This window comes from Myxocyprinus asiaticus, chromosome 6 (genome assembly GCF_019703515.2).
Source record: "Myxocyprinus asiaticus isolate MX2 ecotype Aquarium Trade chromosome 6, UBuf_Myxa_2, whole genome shotgun sequence".
Lineage (NCBI taxonomy): Eukaryota > Metazoa > Chordata > Actinopteri > Cypriniformes > Catostomidae > Myxocyprinus > Myxocyprinus asiaticus.
The window spans coordinates 3,457,441-3,475,518 of NC_059349.1; the positions used below are offsets into that span (position 1 = coordinate 3,457,441).

The 18,078-nt window shown below is 37.5% G+C and overlaps 2 protein-coding genes across 2 annotated transcripts in view; one reads left to right on the top strand and one right to left on the bottom strand.

Moving 5' to 3' along the window:
• LOC127442946 (gastrula zinc finger protein XlCGF7.1-like) overlaps positions 1 to 18,078 on the top strand; it is an 898,889-nt gene that overhangs the window by 477,177 nt on the left and 403,634 nt on the right. The gene's annotated exons all lie outside the window — the stretch shown is intronic.
• Positions 1 to 18,078, bottom strand: part of LOC127442167 (oocyte zinc finger protein XlCOF6-like) — a 57,142-nt gene that overhangs the window by 28,523 nt on the left and 10,541 nt on the right. Inside the window, exon 3 of the mRNA XM_051700010.1 lies at positions 543 to 1,466. Coding sequence (XP_051555970.1) covers positions 543 to 1,466 — 924 coding nt within the window. The remainder of the gene's footprint in view (positions 1 to 542; positions 1,467 to 18,078) is intronic.

The following is an 18,078-nucleotide window of genomic DNA, read 5'->3' on the forward strand; positions in this document are numbered from 1 at the left end:
TGATCAGTCATATTTTCAAAATCAATGCCAAAATTACAATTTCTGCCAGGGTATGCAAACTTTTGAGCACAACTGTGTGTGTGTGTGTGTATATATGGGGCCCTGTGTATCCAGAATTATCAGTTTCCGCCAGCAACTTTCATTTCGGTGAATCACAATTAATTTTGAAAACAATGATAGATAAGGCAATTGAGAGAGGAGCAGCCAATGGGATCCTGCCCTAGCTTTGCCCCTGGCAACTATACAGGTGCAGTGGTGCTGAAAGGCCTTATCTGGGGTTGACTTGGGCATGTTTTATGCAAAGTACTAACTACAGGCACGCACTCATTCATTTTGAACAATCCGGATTCATTAACATTAGAAGGTTAAGAACAAACAAATTCATGTGTTTTTCTTGAGGACTGTCCTGTGCAATATCCAACCAATTATTAGTGAATAAGACCTATTGTTTTAGAACAATACATTTCATCTTCATGTTTATCAGAATTTCACACTGTTTCCTTAAAAGGGAAATTTAAAAACTCAAAGAAACTTGGCTCTCTATGACAACTTTGGAAAATGCTTTCTTAAATGCTTCTGTAGATGATTTGATTGTCTAAAGTTGTTCCCACATGAAGTGCAGTGGTATGGCTTCTCACCAGTATGCACTCTTTCATGGGTTCTTAGGTTTCCTAAATTAATGAAACTCTTTTCACAATGTGAACACTTGTAAGGTTTTTCTCCAGAATGGACTCTTTGGTGGACTTTTAATTCACGAGCTCTGGTAAAGGCTTTACCACACTCTGAGCATACATGAGCTTTCATATCAGTATGTATTATCTGGTGTTCCTTAAAATACTCCAGCCGTAAAAAACTCTTTCCACAAAAAGAACACAGGTAAGGCTTTTCACTTCCATAGTTTTTTAGATGCATCTTTAGTTGTGATTTCAACGTACATTGTTTGCTGTTCTGATCACAGTTAAATTGCTTTAATCCAGAGTGACAGCGCAGATGAATTGTGAGATTGCTTGCTTGTGTGAAACTCTTTCCACACTGAATGCATGTGAAAGGCTTCCCTCTAGTGTGAATTCTCATGTGTTTTTTTAGGCTTCCTTCTTGTGTGAAACTTGTTCCACACTGAGTGCATGTAAAAGGCTTCTCTCTGGTGTGAATTCTCAGGTGCCTCTGTAGATCTCCTTTTTGTGTAAAACTCCTTCCACACTGAGTGCATGTGAAAGGCTTCTCCCCGGTGTGAAATCTCAGGTGCCTCAGTATATCTCTGTTTAGTGCAAAACTCTTTCCATACTGAGGGCAGATGAACAAATATTTTGCTTTTGTTCTTTGAGTTGTTTTTTGTGAGGAATTCTTTTCAGTCTGTGAGCAACTAACAGATTCTTCATCAGTTATGAAACTATCAGATTTATGAAACTGATGTTTCTGATCGACGTCATTCAGTTCTTGACTTTCCGCTTTCACTTCCATCAGGTCTAAAATGAACAGGAAATAGTGACAAATGTGAAACAAATACAATCGAACTTATTGAATTAAATGTAATGCCAGTCAGCAGCTGAGGCCAAGTGTCTATTTAATGCTATCTTTGATACGCTGAAGGTTAGTTCTCTTGTTTTCAAGTTACAGATAAACAAAAAAATAAATAAATAATAAAAAAATAAATAAAAAAAATTATATATATATATATATATATATATATATATATATATATAATTTTTTTTATTTATTTTTTTATTATTTATTTATTTTTTTGCAGAGAACGACAGCCCATGTCATACTGCATCTTCACTTATCACACATTTTGATTACACATAATATTGATATTACAGGCATTATGAATTTACAGCAATGTAAGTGAACTTCCTAATGTGACAACAGTACTGTATCATTTTTACTCAACATGATTAAGGTCCATTTGAAACACGTACCTTGCATTGTTTGCTACTGATTTAACTGATTGTTAAAATGACTAAATTGCAAGAACATTCTTGTGTGTTCTGGTGATTAAACCAAATGTTTTCATTACATAATCTCAATAGTGATTATATGAAAGGAAACATGGAACCCTAATAAAAGCATGTTAGCAGGTTTTGAAAAAAAACGACTATATTTGTTACAAGTACGACATCACAGATGTACAGTGCATCCGGAAAGTATTCACAGCGCTTCACTTTTTCCACATTTTGTTATGTTACAGCCTTAATCCAAAATGGATTAAATTCATTATTTTCCTCAAAATTCTACAAACAATACTCCATAATGATAACGTGAAAGGAGTTTGTTTGAAATCTTTGCAAATTTATTAAAAATAAAAAACGAAAAAAAAAAAAAAAAAAAAAATCACATGTACATAAGTATTCACAGCCTTTGCCATGACACTCAAAATTGAGCTCAGGTGCATCCTGTTTCTACTGATCATCCTTGAGATGTTTCTACAACTCGATTGGAGTCCACCTGTGGTAAATTCAGTTGATTGGACATGATTTGGAAAGGCACACACCTGTCTATATAAGGTCCCACAGTTAACAGTGCATGTCAGAGCACAAACCAAACCATGAAGTCCAAGGAATTGTCTGTAGACCACAGAGACAGGATTGTATCGAGGCACAGATCTGGGGAAGGGTACAGAAAAATTTCTGCAGCATTGAAGGTCCCAATGAGCACAGTGGCCTCCATCATCCATAAATGGAAGAAGTTTGGAACCACCAGGACTCTTCCTAATGCTGGCCGCCCGGCCAAACTGAGCAATCGGGGGAGAAGGGCCTTAGTCAGGGAGGTGACCAAGAACCCGATGGTCACTCTGACAGAGCTCCAGTGTTTCTCTGTGGAGAGAGGAGAACCTTCCAGAAGAACAACCATCTCTGCAGCACTCCACCAATCAGGCCTGTATGGTAGAGTGGCCAGTCGGAAGCTACTCCTCAGTAAAGGCACATGACAGCCCACCTGGAGTTTGCCAAAAGGCACCTGAAGGACTCTCAGACCATGAGAAACAAAATTATCTGGTCTGATGAAACAAAGATTGAACTCTTTGGCCTGAATGGCAAGTGTCATGTCTGGAGGAAACCAGGCACCGCTCATCACCTGGCCAATACCATCCCTACAGTGAAGCATGGTGGTGGCAGCATCATGCTGTGGGGATGTTTTTCAGCGACAGGAACTGGGAGACTAGTCAGGATCGAAGGAAAGATGAATGCAGCATTGTACAGAGACATCCTTGATGAAAACCTGCTCCAGAGCGCTCTGGACCTCAGACTGGGGCGAAGGTTCATCTTCCAACAGGACAACGACCCTAAGCACACAGCCAAGATAATAAAGGAGTGGCTATGGGACAACTCTGTTAATGTTCTTGAGTGGCCCAGCCAGAGCCCAGACTTGAACCCGATTGAACATCTCTGGAGAGATCTGAAAATGGCTGTGCACCGACGCTCCCCATCCAACCTGATGGAGCTTGAGAAGTCCTGCAAAGAAGAATGGGAGAAACTGCCCAAAAATAGGTGTGCCAAGCTTGTAGCATCATACTCAAAGAGACTTGAGGCTGTAATTGGTGCCAAAGGTGCTTCAACAAAGTATTGAGCAAAGGCTGTGAATACACATGTACATGTGATTTTATTTTGTTTTTTATTTTTAATAAATTTGCAAAGATTTCAAACAAACTTCTTTCATGTTGTCATTATGGGGTATTATTTGTAGAATTTTGAGGAAAATAATGAATTTAATCCATTTTGGAATAAGGCTGTAACATAACAAAATGTGGAAAAAGTGAAGCCCTGTGAATACTTTCCGGATGCACTGTAAGATATTCCTTCTATATAATTCATGAGTATATTTGTATAATATTTATTGTACTGAGTATATTAGTATTATTACAGATATTACATTACTATATGGTAGTAAAACATTACTGTCACTTATTCTATTTAAATACAGATTTTTTTCTATAGAAAACTGAGTAAAGCCCTTTGAGTTTGTGTTTTTGATGGTGGTTTCTCACCTCCAGAAAAGCAATTTGTTACAAGGTCAAGTATGATTATTAAACTGTAAAAGGCTGCCATTTAATTAAACAGATATATAGACTGTATGTGCCACTCATTTTAAAGTGAATTAGCGCTCTGCTCTCTGTCAACTACTACACACAGAGCACACGCAATGCTCATGACATGGTGTTTTAGTGTGTAAGCGGCTGGCTTCACACCAATTAGGCATCACTTTGAAGCATGCAGCATTTGCAGACTATACATTTATTTATATAAACCTTTTGTGGTTTAATTATTACACTAAGATAAACTATGATTTTAACTGTATTAATTGTGCATTCAAACATTCTTTTTATCTCAAATATGTCAAATTCTGAGGTATTGCATGTTTTAAAGTTAATCCTGTTTATGACTGGATTCTGCAATTCCGTTAGCAATCATAGGCCTCTAGATAGGCCAGTGATAGGCTTATTTCAATGATATGGTAATAAACCAAACAATACATTGACATTGAATACAGGCACTTTTTGTATTGTCAAATCAATGCTTTACTTGTCTTCCACAACAATGAAATGTCTTTGAATTATCTGACATTATATTTGTTATAAATTAATTATACATTGTACTTATTCTCCTGAGACCACACGCAAAGTTATTTAAAAATTAAGGAATGTTGCGCTGTTGTGTGTGAAAATCCCAGGGGATCAGCAGTTACAGAAATACTCAAATCAGCCAATCGTGTGGCAGCAGTGCAGTGCATAAAATCATGTAGATACGGGTCAGGAGCTTCAATTAATGTTCACATCAACAATCAGAATGGGGACAAAATGTGATCTCAGTGATTTGGAGCGTGGCATGATTGTTGGTGCCAGATGGGCTGGTTTGAGTATTTCTGTAATGTTGCATATATCAAACTGTATTATTTTAAAATTAAATATTAATACTGCAAAACACACAGAACTCTAAAATTAGAATAATCAAGTGTCCTATACTTGCACAATGCACATAATTGATTTCAATATAATTTGTATGTATGGTGTGTCTCTTTCTCATTTGTGAGTCACTTTGGATAAAATGTCTGCTAAACGACTAAATGTAAGCGTATCTTAAAACATGGTTACTGTCTCTTTAAGAACAGCGCATCTCCTCAAATTACACACGATAGTTCTGTGCAGTTTTGCAGAGTTATGGAGAGATGAAGATACAATGGCATGACATAATACTATCAAGTAGGATATTGTTTTGTTTTGTGACAAAGAAGATATTACAGATATTTCTTATCATAGACCTAGGCTACACATTGTTCTGGATTTCACTCAGTATTACCACATACTGGGACTGACAAATGTAATAGGACTATTTAATTGTACAATGCTGTAAAATGTTTTGGCATAGTTAATGCATTTAGCCTACTTTATTAGACATTAAAACTGTTTTTCCTGTTGTGATATCTAAACCTTGAATTGTACTTTGGCTTCTTTTCTTAAGAGGTGATGGATTAAGGCTGAATGCATTACATTATGAAAGGAAATAAAAGCTACGAAGCACATTTCTGCAAATTAAAAAATTGAGAGGCCTATTCATTTCATTGACTCCAAAATATGATTATGATTAAGAACCTACTGAAATATGGCATTGTATCTTATGGTTATTAAAACACTTTCAACTATCTGTTTTTAGGCAGATAGTTGCAAGTAAACGAGATATCCTCACGTTTGACAAATGAACAGTGTTGGGAGTAACTTTGTAACACGTTACTGTAATCTAATTACATTTCCCAGTAATGCAGCAATGTAATGCATTACTTAAATTTCAGTAATCTGATTACAGTTACTAACATTAATAAAAAAATTATTTTGTTACACATTTATTACTGAAACAATATTAATTACGTAGAATTAATAAAAAAATTAAAAAAATAAAAAGTTTCATTCCAAAGTAGTTCTGTTTTGCTGCATCAGCTACTTGGCTCATCTAATGAGCATGTGCTAACGAGCCAACAGAGAACTCATGTAAAGTCTACTGCTGACTGTGAGAGAACAGCATGACGATGAATGTGGAGAAATGTGGTTGTTTCTTCAAGTGTAAATATATGCATTACTTTGATTTCATTTAACTTAAAAATCTTACTGTTAAGTGCAAACTGTGCCCAGGTTCTAAAGAACTTTCTACAACTCTTAAGTCGACCAGTAATTTGTTGAAGCACCTAACCAGACAGCATTCTATGTCAAAACTCATCGCCAAAGATTCCAACGCACAAGATGAGAGCGATCCAACATCACTTAAACAAGCCAGACTACTTCATTCTCCCGAATCGGGATGGAAGGTTAATCCAGAGCAGATGAAAAGAGTTATAGCAGCAAATGTGGTGGAGGAAATGCTACCCCTGTCGACTGTGGAGTCTCCATCATTTAGAGAAATTCTGATAAAGATACCCGTGACAGTCATATGCAGGCCTCTGTCAGATCAAAAGACATTTGCAAGGTGTTTAGATACAGCTGAAGTCAGATGTTTAACTACACCTTAGCCAAATACATTTCACAATTCTGACATTTAATCATAGAAAACGTTCCCTGTCTTAGGCCAGTTAGGATCACTACTTTATTTTAAGAATGTGAAAATTCAGAATAATAGTAGAGAATTATTTATTTCAGCTTTTATTTCTTTCATCACATTCCCAGTGGGTCAGACGTTTACATACAATTTGTTAGTATTTGGTAGCATTGCCTTTAAATTGTTTAACTTGGGTCAAACGTTTTGGGTATTCTTACAATAAGTTGCTGGAATTTTGGCCCATTCCTCCAGACAGAACTGGTGTAACTGAGTCAGGTTTGTAGGCCTCCTTGCTCGCACAAGCTTTTTCAGTTCTGCCCACAAATTTTCTATCGGATTGAGGTCAGGGCTTTGTGATGGCCACTCCAATACCTTGACTTTGTTGTCCTTAAGCAATTCTGCCACAAATTTGGAGGTATGCTTGAGGTCATTGTCCATTTGCGACCGAGCTTTAAATTCATGGCTGGTGTCTTCAGATGTTGCTTCAATATATCCACATAATTTCCCTTCCTCATGATGCCATCTATTTTGTGAAGTGCACCAGTCCCTCCTGCAGCAAAGCACCCCCACAATATGATGCTGCCACCCCCATGCTTCACGGTTGGGATGGTGTTCTTTGGCTTGCAAGCCTCACCCTTTTTCCTTCAAACATAACGATAGTCATTATGGCCAAAATGTTCCATTTTTGTTTCATCAGACCAGAGGACATTTCTCCAAAATGTAAGATCTTTGTCCCCATGAACACTTGCAAACTGTAGTCTGTCTTTTTTTATGGCAGTTTTGGAGCAGTGGCTTCTTCCTTGCTGAGCAGCCTTTCAGGTTATGCCGATATAGGACTCATTTTACTGTGGATATAGATACATGTCTACCTGTTTCCTCCAGCATCTTCAAAAAGTCCTTTGCTGTTGTTCTGGGATTGATCTGCACTTTTTGCACCAAACTACATTTATCTCTAGGAGACAGAATGCATCTCCTTCCCGAGCGGTATGATGGCTGCCTGGTCCCATGGTGTTTATACTTGCATACTATTGTTTGTACAGATGAACATGGTTCCTTCAGGCATTTGGAAATTGCTCCCAAGGTCTTGGCTGATTTCTTTTGATTTTCCCATGATGTCAAGCAAAGAGACACTGAGTTTGAAGATAGGCCTTAAAATATATCCACAGGTGCACCTCCAATTCAGTACACCTCGTATCAGAAGCTAATTGGCTAATTGTCTAAAGGATTGAAATCATTTTCTGGAATTTTCCAAGCTGCTTAAAGGCACAGTTAACTTAGTGTATGTAAGCTTCTGACCCACTGGAATTGTGATATAGTCAATTAAAAGTGAAACAATCTGTCTGTAAACAATTGTTGGAAAAATTACTTGTGTCATGCAGAAAGTAGATGTCCTAAACGACTTGCCAAAACTATAGTTTGCTAATATGAAATATGTGGAGTGGTTAAAAAATTTGTTTTTATGACTTAATGTCAATCTAAGTGTATGTAAACTTCTGACTTCAATGGTAAATGTTATGCTGACATGGAGTCTGAACTTAAAAAGACATTCGAGTGTTTTGAGTATATTTCCACAACCACAAACATTTGGACCAGTCACAGTAAAAGCTTCCTTGGGATGACAGCCCATTGGATTAACTCTGTGATTTTTAGCTGTGAAAAAGCTGCCCTAGCCTGTAAAAGAATTAAGGGAAGGCATACGTATGATGTGATTGCAAGCAAAATAGAGCAGGTGCATTCAGCATATGGACTGTCACGTAAAGTCACAGAGACAGTTACAGACAATGGATCGAATTTCCTAAAAGCCTTCAGAATGTAAAAACCTGCTCAAAATACAGAAACAGATACAGATGTGGAGTCAGATGAAGTCACATTTGCAGATGTCAGCATTTTTTCTTATTTTCTGTTTTTTTTTTTTTACATGTTACATGAACACAAACACAACAAGTATATACATGTCACACATAGCAAAAACGGTTGTAGATACAGTAGGAGACATACAGATATGAAGATATTACATCCACTCTTCATTGTTAGCCATGTTTGAGATAAGAATGTTACAGTAAGTTGAATTTTCAGAAATGCATTAGCTTTTCTTTAGTCATGTTGTAATTTGTTGTTTTCAGTCAATATTAAAGTACTGAAAGAACTGTAACTGTTTCTGTACATTCATTGGGATTTTTGCAAGTTTGATGGGTTTTAGAAAGTAACTTAAAAGTAAAGTAATTAGTATTCTAATTACTTTCCCTTTAAAGTAATCAGTAAAGTAGTGTAATACAAATTTGGAGAAGTAATTAGTAGCAGTAGTGGATTACATATTTTTAGTAACTTACCCAACTCTGCAAACGAATTACAGTATAATGCACACAGATGATATACCGCAAAACGGGTTTTAGTCAGAAGAAGATGAAATATGAAGAATTAGTTTACTGCATTACCGTTTTTTTGTCTAGCTGGCAGGGCAGAAAAGGGATTTTTGAGAGTACTGGTCTGTTCACTTATAGTGCTTGTCATAATGTTGTGTGGTGTTTGTAGTGAATGGAACCGTTGTTTATATTGAAATGCTCCCTCACCTGACTCTATCAAGCCCACTTCACATGTGCTTCAGTGGTCACGTCACGTGGTTATGAAATGCAACAATGTATAGTGCGCGTTCAAGCCATATTTCTTTTCGGATGACTGTACTGTGTTCCGCGAGTCCACCTAATTACCTGTCATTTCTTGACACTGCTTCAGTTCCTGCTCCGTTTTAAACCAACTAGGATCTGTCTGGCGGTACTGAATGCCCACCTCTGACTTTGGAGCTGGCCAATCATAGTAAAGATTTTGGGGTGGCACCTGGGATGGCAAATGGAGCGAACTTTCAGACAGCAAGTATTTAAAGGTCACTGAAGTGCGCATATACATTTAAAAAAATGTAATCACTTATACTGTCTACTTTTCAAATAAGCTATAGTTTTTGTAATGCAAAAATAAAACAAAGTGTTAAAACAAAAAGATTAATTAAAAATGAAGAGCTGCATCAATGCCATATTTTTTTCCCCTCTTGTCATCTATGGCAAGGCGGGCCAAATCAAAGGTCATCACGGGCCAACTTTGGCCCGCGAGCCCTAGTTTGGGCACCTCTGTTTTAGATTATCAAAAGTAGAATCTTGCTTTGGTTAGGACATTCTCTTCTCCACTGTTTCTTTCACAACAAAGACATGCTTTTTTCTGAATCTCAACATTTCCTTTGCTACCATAGACATTGTAAATGGAGCTTGACTATTGAAATAATTTCAATGATGCTTTGCCCTTTTCAGAATTTGGTTGAACTGTCTGATTGTTTTAGATCCCATTGAATTTGATGGTTCTGGAATGCCTCACTCCAAAACCCAAGCAAATATTTGTTTTGTAGTACCAAATTATCAAAACAGGGTGAAAAACCCCCAAATGTCAACTTGACCTCAGCCAACTGAAACACACTGTACTTCTCAACCACAGAGTGGTGGTGCAGTGAAGAGATAGAGCTAATCAGGCAATTAAACAAAATTGATGAAAGTGATTGCTGAAACAGAACTGACATGAGTGCAAACATTACCCCTGGTGTTAATGTATATAAGGTGAAGGGCTCACAGGCTAACAAGTCTGACTCCACATGAGGTGTTGAAAAGGAGACAAATATCTTTGCAGGTACAGGGAAGAGACAATTGCCATCTGAACGTGGAGCCATGGATGACAGTATGGTAGAACACATGGCTGAACTAACAAACATGTTGAGAAATCTGCATTCACAGGTGAAAGCTGCACTATCTGAACCAGACAAGGGAAAGATCCACAATCTGAACAAAGGCAACTGGATCCTCTTCAAGGACCTGAGGAGAAAGGCATGGCACCTACCACGTTGGATGGGACTGTGGCAAGTGATACTGACCATTTCAACTGCAGTACGAGTGGCAGAAAGAAACACTTGGATTCACGTGTCACATTGCAAAAAGGTGCCAAGGAATAACCAACAAGATTGATAAGTCTGCCAGGTGAAGTGCTAGTCCCCGTTCCTTGGTTCACCCATGTTGCTGTTGCAATGGATCGCAAAGAGATGGAAATCAACCCATGGGAAAGATCGCCCATGGCTAGGAATGCCTGGACCCTGGAAAGGCTGTGGCGAAGAAAAGTTTTCAAGGTTTCAGTCGTATGCATTTGTGATCTGTTACCTTTGTGATTGAAATAATGTTTGAATGTAATGCAAGCAAAATAAAGATACAAAGAGGTGAAGACCAGAAAAGGCAGAGCAGAGACAAGACCACAAAATGATAAGAGAACATTTGTGTGCTCTCTAGGTGATTTGTGATCAGGGAAACTGTGTTGGCACAATACGAGGTTAAAGGTGAGACTGGAATTATTTTTGTCACACCTTGGAATGTAAGATCCAAAGAAGAGACCCATGATTTTATGTTTGTACTGATTTACAATCTGACTGATGTAGCATAAAACTGTAAAGCGAAACTGACAACTGTGGCATGGAAATTGAATATAGATAAAATAGATTTGAAATGTGGTAAGTCACCAGATAACTGTTTTAAGAAAAAAAAATACCAGACAATGCCCTTTGCTGACCCAAGTAAATGATCTGTCACAGGTAATAGGTACTTCAGTGATACCTACTCATAGCCCTATTTGTTGGCTAGGCCATGGGATTCATAGTTTAGTAGAATTTTTAGTTCAAAAGGTGGAGGTTTGAAACACAAGGAGCATTTAAGGTGCAATTGCCTTTGCTGTTCTGCTGATTTTTGTTCTAATCAAGGAAATCATGTTTTGTTGCAGCGAGGGAATGAGGAGCATGTAGAGTTTGTCAAGGGGGAAAGTGGCTGTGAGAGAGAACCCCTCTACATGTGTGAGGCTAGTGAGAAAATGGAATTCAAAAACTGGATTAATTACAGAGATTAATGCCAGACCGATTTATCGGCCGACATTAGCCTTTCACCGATATATTGGTATCAGCGTATACATTTACCAATATGCGCAGATATGAAAACTTTTTTCAGAACATATAATGCAGAAAACAATGCTTGAATTTGTGTCATAACATAGTTTGTCCAGCAGAGCGCACTCTGACTCCATTGTTTACAGAGCTGACTCTGAATTGAAGGTGGTTCTGCAGACAGGGCGGAGTTAAGCGGTGCGGAGTTAAGCAGTGTGTTCTCGGTAAGTTGCTAACTAGTTTGTGAAATACATACTGGAAAGTTAATAAACAATGACCCCGTCATTTTCCCTTTTCAATATAACTAATATAACATTAACCCTGTCCCTGACAACCATGTAACTCATGTTTATCACATCTGTTTGTTATGTTCGCCAACTATAATTTGTCAGTGCAGTCAGTAACGCAGCAGATTGAAAGGTAAGAGAGCATCTTTTTGCAGCTCAGCAGACAACGGTTCGGTGGTGGATTGTGTCTGTTGAGTGTTGATTTCACGCTATGTTGTTACTTATTTGGTGAGACGCAGTGCTAGAAAGTAAAATAAACAACGTCCATCTTTTGCTCTCCGTGACAAGCTTATAGCTAACTAGCTAACCACGTAGCTACTTTCATACCTTGTCAGCTGAGTGGAAGCTAATGTGTAAACATATATTCACCAAACTTTTTGTTCAGGATTCACAGTTTGGTACCCTCTTCAACCGAACAATTCCAGTCATTGCATTTATAAAATGTAATATTTAAAAGTCTGGTTTTCCACCATTGAAAGTTTTCCCTGGACTTGTATAGCAGAATACGGTGTAACACTGCTGCCAATCTCTTGACTCGGCAGGTGTAAATGCTTCTTGTTTTACAACCTGCCCATAATTGACTGCCAGTATTAAAATAGTCAGTATTTGACTGATACTAAACAGTACTACTGATGTTTATTTAGCTATTTATTGTATTTTTATTTATTCTTTATTTAAATGGTCAGCATTGGACAGATACTAAACAGTACTGATGTTTATTTAGCTATTTATTGTATTTTTATTTATTCTTTATTTAAATGGTTAGCATTTGACTGATACTAAACAGTACTGATGTTTATTTAGCTATTTATTGTATTTTTATTTATTCTTTATTTAAATGGTCAGCAACTGACTGATACTGAACATACAGTACTGATGTTTATTAAGCTATTTATTGTATTTTTATTTATTCTTTATTTTCTTAGTGTTCATTTCAAGAATTTGTTGACAATGTATAATAACAATGTCAAATATTCTTTGATAAAAATATATGTTTAAGCAGCCTTCTGAGTGAATTTTCCCCCTTTAAAATCAGTATCGGTCTCAAAAATCCCATATCGGTCGGGCTCTAACAAAGATAACTGATTTCATGAGTTCTTATTTCTCCATTGTTTTAATGTTGAGTGTTCTGATTGATTTTTTGCTAATCATGTGTTTGTATTCATATATATAACCTTTTTTTATTTTTTTATTTTTTTAAAGAAAGGATTCGTTTTTTTAATGAGCAGTATGAACACTTAGAAATATTACAACCATATAGCCACTTGATTATTTTATTGATTTTGATTTCACTGATTTAATATTTTTTTTCTCCTTCAGGATTCAAAGTGAATTTTATGTACTATGATTATATGTTGATTAATCAAAATGGAGGGAGTGTCAGGGAAAAAAATAATTCATTGATTATGGTTGTGATAACTTTGCATTTATGATATTAATGTTTAGAATTTAAGTTGAATATTATTCCCTTAAGGTGTTAAAGTGACATTTAATAGTAGAGTTAGAAATGATGTGTGTAGGCCTTGAGAAGAGAACTCAGAGAGCTGTCTCTGAGGTGCCAAGTGTCTAAACATAGCATAAGGACTTGTGGTGCATTCACACTCATTATCAGAATCATAAGGGTCAATATGCCCTTTACATCCTTAGCATGTTGTTTGTTTAAAAAATGTAACTAATCAGAGTTAATCCTTAGAAATGTTAGATTAGATTAATGTTAGAAGAATCCTTGACTAAAAGGTATCAATTGTGTTTGGCTGACTATATGTATGAGACTTCTCTTGACAAGCTGCTTGCTTTTGTGTATGACAACTTTGTCACCTAGTATCAAAATTGTTAAAATATTTTCTCCTATCCCAGCTTAATATGCAGAGACAACTAAAAGTCACACATAGGTTATTTTTCTCAAAAACTGTAAAGACTCTATAAAAATTCCTGTTTGTTTTGAGTGCCCTGTGTAAACCCGGCCCAACAACAGTACTCGACCAATGGCGTTATTTGGGGGCGGGGCTATTTGTTTGTTCACTCCATGGCAGATGATGGGGAAAAACTTGAAAACATTGTTTGTTTTTGCAATTCTATTCGGTGGTGCTATTGTCGTAGAAATTACATCAGCTTAAAGGGAATTGGCTAGCAGATACAAGTTTGCTTACTCATGGCAGCTGTCGACTCATCGGGTTTCTCATTGTTGTTTGAGTTTTATTTTTGTTTTTCAGGTCAAATAAAGTCCTGCACTGTAGAGCAGCACAGTATTAATGAAAGCAGTGATGAAACTCAAGCTTGTGAGATATTGCTTAAATATAATGGAATTATTATTGATATATTATTATCACTGTTATTACTACTACTACTAAATTGATCATTAAATTTTATTACACAGAACTAATATATTTGTCACAGTTTTTGAGTTTTATGCATCTAGTTAAATCGAGCTTTTATGTTGGCGGAAAACCGGATGTTTTTGAAGACTTCACTTTGCATCTCCGAAAAAGCAGTTTGCTATATAGGCTTATTAAACTGCAAAAGACTATGATTTAATTATATAAATATATAGTCTGTATGTGCTGCGCTTGACAGTGCATGAAGTGCTCTGCTCTTTGTCATTAATAAACGCACAGAGCGCACGTGATGTTAGTGATGCGGTTAGTATATAAACAGCTGTTTACTCACATTCACTTACTGCTGAAGCATGCGTCTCATTGCAGACTGTATATTTGTTTAAGTAAATCTCAGCCTTTTGTCGTTTAATCATCACACTAGGTAATTTTTTTTTATTTTATATGATTGTGCATTTATACATTCTTTTTATCCCGTATATGTTAAATTCCATGCGTTTTATAGTTAATTAAGTTTTTATAACTGGATTCCGCGATTTTGTCTGTGTTTTACACATCACGGAAATCATAGGCATGTCTCGGCTGTTACCGCAGCCTTTTTATTGTCAATATATCATAAATCACCCTAGGGCTAGGTGATAAAACAATCTCGATATTTACTGCGATAAAAATAAAATCCATGATTTCGATGATAAGCTTTTGAGTAATTTTCGATATTTAGCTTGTGTTCTACATCTAGACGATCAGGTGCGTGTCGATAAAAACACAAGCAGTTCGGCTTTCTCAGACTGTTTGAAGTTGCTAACGTTAGTTGCCTTGCTAACGATTAGGCTACGGCAGTCACCGTAACGCATCATGACATGAATGGTGCAAGACATCATGACGACTGTTACACCCTCTCATCGTCTCTAGTGAGCATTGCCACAAAACAACAGTGCTGTGTACATCAGATCTGATCTTTCTGCACTGTATTCTCGAATATTTTTCTCTAGCACTGAACATGCTTCATTAATGCCCTGTCCCGCCCTGCACCTGTTGCCTCTTTTCCCCGCATGCAAGTAGACATGAGGTGCCTATATATACAGCTCTGAAAAAACATTGAGACCACTGCAGAATTATCAGTTTCTCTGGATTTACTATGTATAGGTACAGCTGAGCCAGAAGTTTACATAAACTTAGGTTGAAGTCATTAAAACTCATTTTTTAACCACTTCACAGATTTCATATTAGCAAACTATAATTTTGGCAAATCGTTTAGGACATCTACTTTATGCATGACACAAGTAATTTTTCCAACAATTGTTTACAGACAGATTGTTTCACTTTTAATTGACTATAAATCACAATTCCAGTAGGTCAAAAGTTTACATACACTAAGTTAACTGTGCCTTTATGCAGCTTGGAAAATTCCAGAAAATTATGTCAATTGGAGGTGTACCTGTGGATGTATTTTAAGGCCTACCTTCAAACTCAGTGCCTCTTTGCTTGACATCATGGGAAAATCAAAAGAAATCAGCCAAGACCTCAGAAAAAAAAATTGTGGACCTCCACAAGTCTGGTTCATCCTTGGGAACAATTTCCAACACCTGAAGGTACCACATTCATCTGTACAAACAACAGTACCCAAGTATAAACACCATGGGACCACGCAGCCATCATACCACTCATGAAGGAGACGCATTTGGTCTCCTAGAGATTAACGTAGTTTGGTGTGAAAAGTGCAAATCAATCCCAGAACAACAGCAAAGGACCTTGTGAAGATGCTGGAGGAAACAGGTAGACAAGTATTTATATCCACAGTAAAACGAGCCCTATATCGACATAACCTGAAAGGTTGCTCAGCAAGGAAGAAGCCATTGCTCCAAAACCGCCAGACTACAGTTGCAACTGCACATGGGGACAAAGATCTTACTTTTTGGAGAAATGTCCTCTGGTCTGATAAAACAAAAATTTAACTGTTTTACCATAATGACCAATCGTTTTGTTTGGAGGAAATGGGCGAGGCTTGCAAGCTGAAGAACACCATCCCAACCATGAAACATGGGGATGGCAGCATCATGTTGTGGGGGTGCTTTGCTGCAAAAGGGACTGGTACACTTCACAAAATAGATGGCATCATGAGGAAGGAAAATTATGTGGATATATTGAAGCAACATCTGAAGACATCAGCCAGGAAGTTAAAGCTCGGTTGCAAATGCACAATGACCCCAAGCATACCTCCAAAGTTGTGGTAAAATGGCTCAAGGATAACAAAGTCAAGGTATTGGAGTGGCCATAACAAAGCTCTGACCTCAATCCAATAGAAAATTTGTGGGCAGAACTGAAAAAGCGTGTGCAAGCAAGGAGGCCTACAAACCTGACTCAGTTACACCAGTTCTGTCTGGAGGAATGGGCTAAAATTCCAGCGACTTATTGTGAGAAGCTTGTGGAAGGCTACCCAAAACATTTGACCCAAGTTAAACAATTTAAAGGCAATGCCACCAAATACTAACAAAGTGTATGTAAACTTCTGACCCACTGGGAATGTGATGAAAGAAATAATTCTCTCTACTATTATTCTGACATTTCACATTCTTAAAATAAAGTAGTGATCCTAACTGACCTAAGACAGGGAATGTTTTCTACGATTAAATGTCAGGAATTGTGAAAAACTGAGTTTAAATGTATTTGGCTATGGTGTATACAGTCTTCTGACTTCAACTGTATGTGTCTGAGTAAATTTTTTTGTATATTGTCATTTAGAGCATTTATTTGCAGAAAATGACAAATGGTCAAAATAACAAAAAAAGATGCAGTGTTTTCAGACCTCAAATAATGCAAAGAAAACAAGTTCATATTCATTTTTAAACAACACAATACTAATGTTTTAACTTAGGAGGAGTTCAGAAATCACTAGTGGGCGTTCCCACTACTGGTTGCCTAGTAACATTTACGGATGTCATTCCATTGTTGTTGACATCGAATCAGTTTTCTTGCCGCTAAAAACAAACATTTTGGAGGGAAAAGACTAAATATCCATGGAATCAGTACATAAAATGCTTAATATCAAAGATGAATGAGAAACAAGGCGTGCTCTTTGCCATTGCGGCTATTTATCTGTGGCAAAAGCGCAAACACCGGTCAGGCTCGGAGTCAGCACGGCGAGAACCACCGGCTGGTGCAGGAGCTGCGGCTGGATGAAGTCCGGTTCCAGCAGTACTTCAGGCTTGACAGGACCCAGTTTGATGAGCTGCTTCCGCCGAGCCATTTCCCCCGGTGAACAGCTGTCAATTTGCTTATGGCGAGTATATAAATCATAATGCGTATACTGAACCTGGTTGATTTTATTATTTTGATCGATTTAGAGGGCATTATATATCACATTTAATTCAGATAGAATGTTTATTATGTAATATGTATTATCATCATGATGACGCCGCGGATGGCAGCCTCGGTGTGAAGCGCTCCTATTGTTTTGTCGTTTTTGTTTGTTTGTCCTGTGTTTAGTAATATTTTTCCAGTCAGTTTTACCAGAGATGAACTGCTGAACACTCGACAGCTTATACCAGACAATCTTTTCCCGGTTTTTGAATATTCCGACGTTTTGCTAGACATTTTAGTTGGAGGCGCAGCTTTGTTGTTCAGGAGACGCAGGCGAGGAAGACGAGCCGGTGCGCTGGTCAAACTCCATCGGCGCAGCTTTTGAACAACGCTGCCGATCATTCATCTTGCGAATCTCCGCTCTCTTCCTAACAAAACGGACGAACTACATCTCCTCACCTGCACAAACAAGGACTTTTCAACCTCTTCTGCCTTGTGCTTCACAGAAACCTGGCTGAGTGAAGCCATTCCGGACAGCGCGTTACATCTGCCGGGCTTTCAGCTGTTCAGAGCGGATAGCATCGCGGAGTTAACGGGGAAAACGAGAGGTTGTGGAACATGCATTTACATCAATGAAAGTTGGTGTACAGATGTAACAACGTTAAAGAGGATGTGCTGTCCTA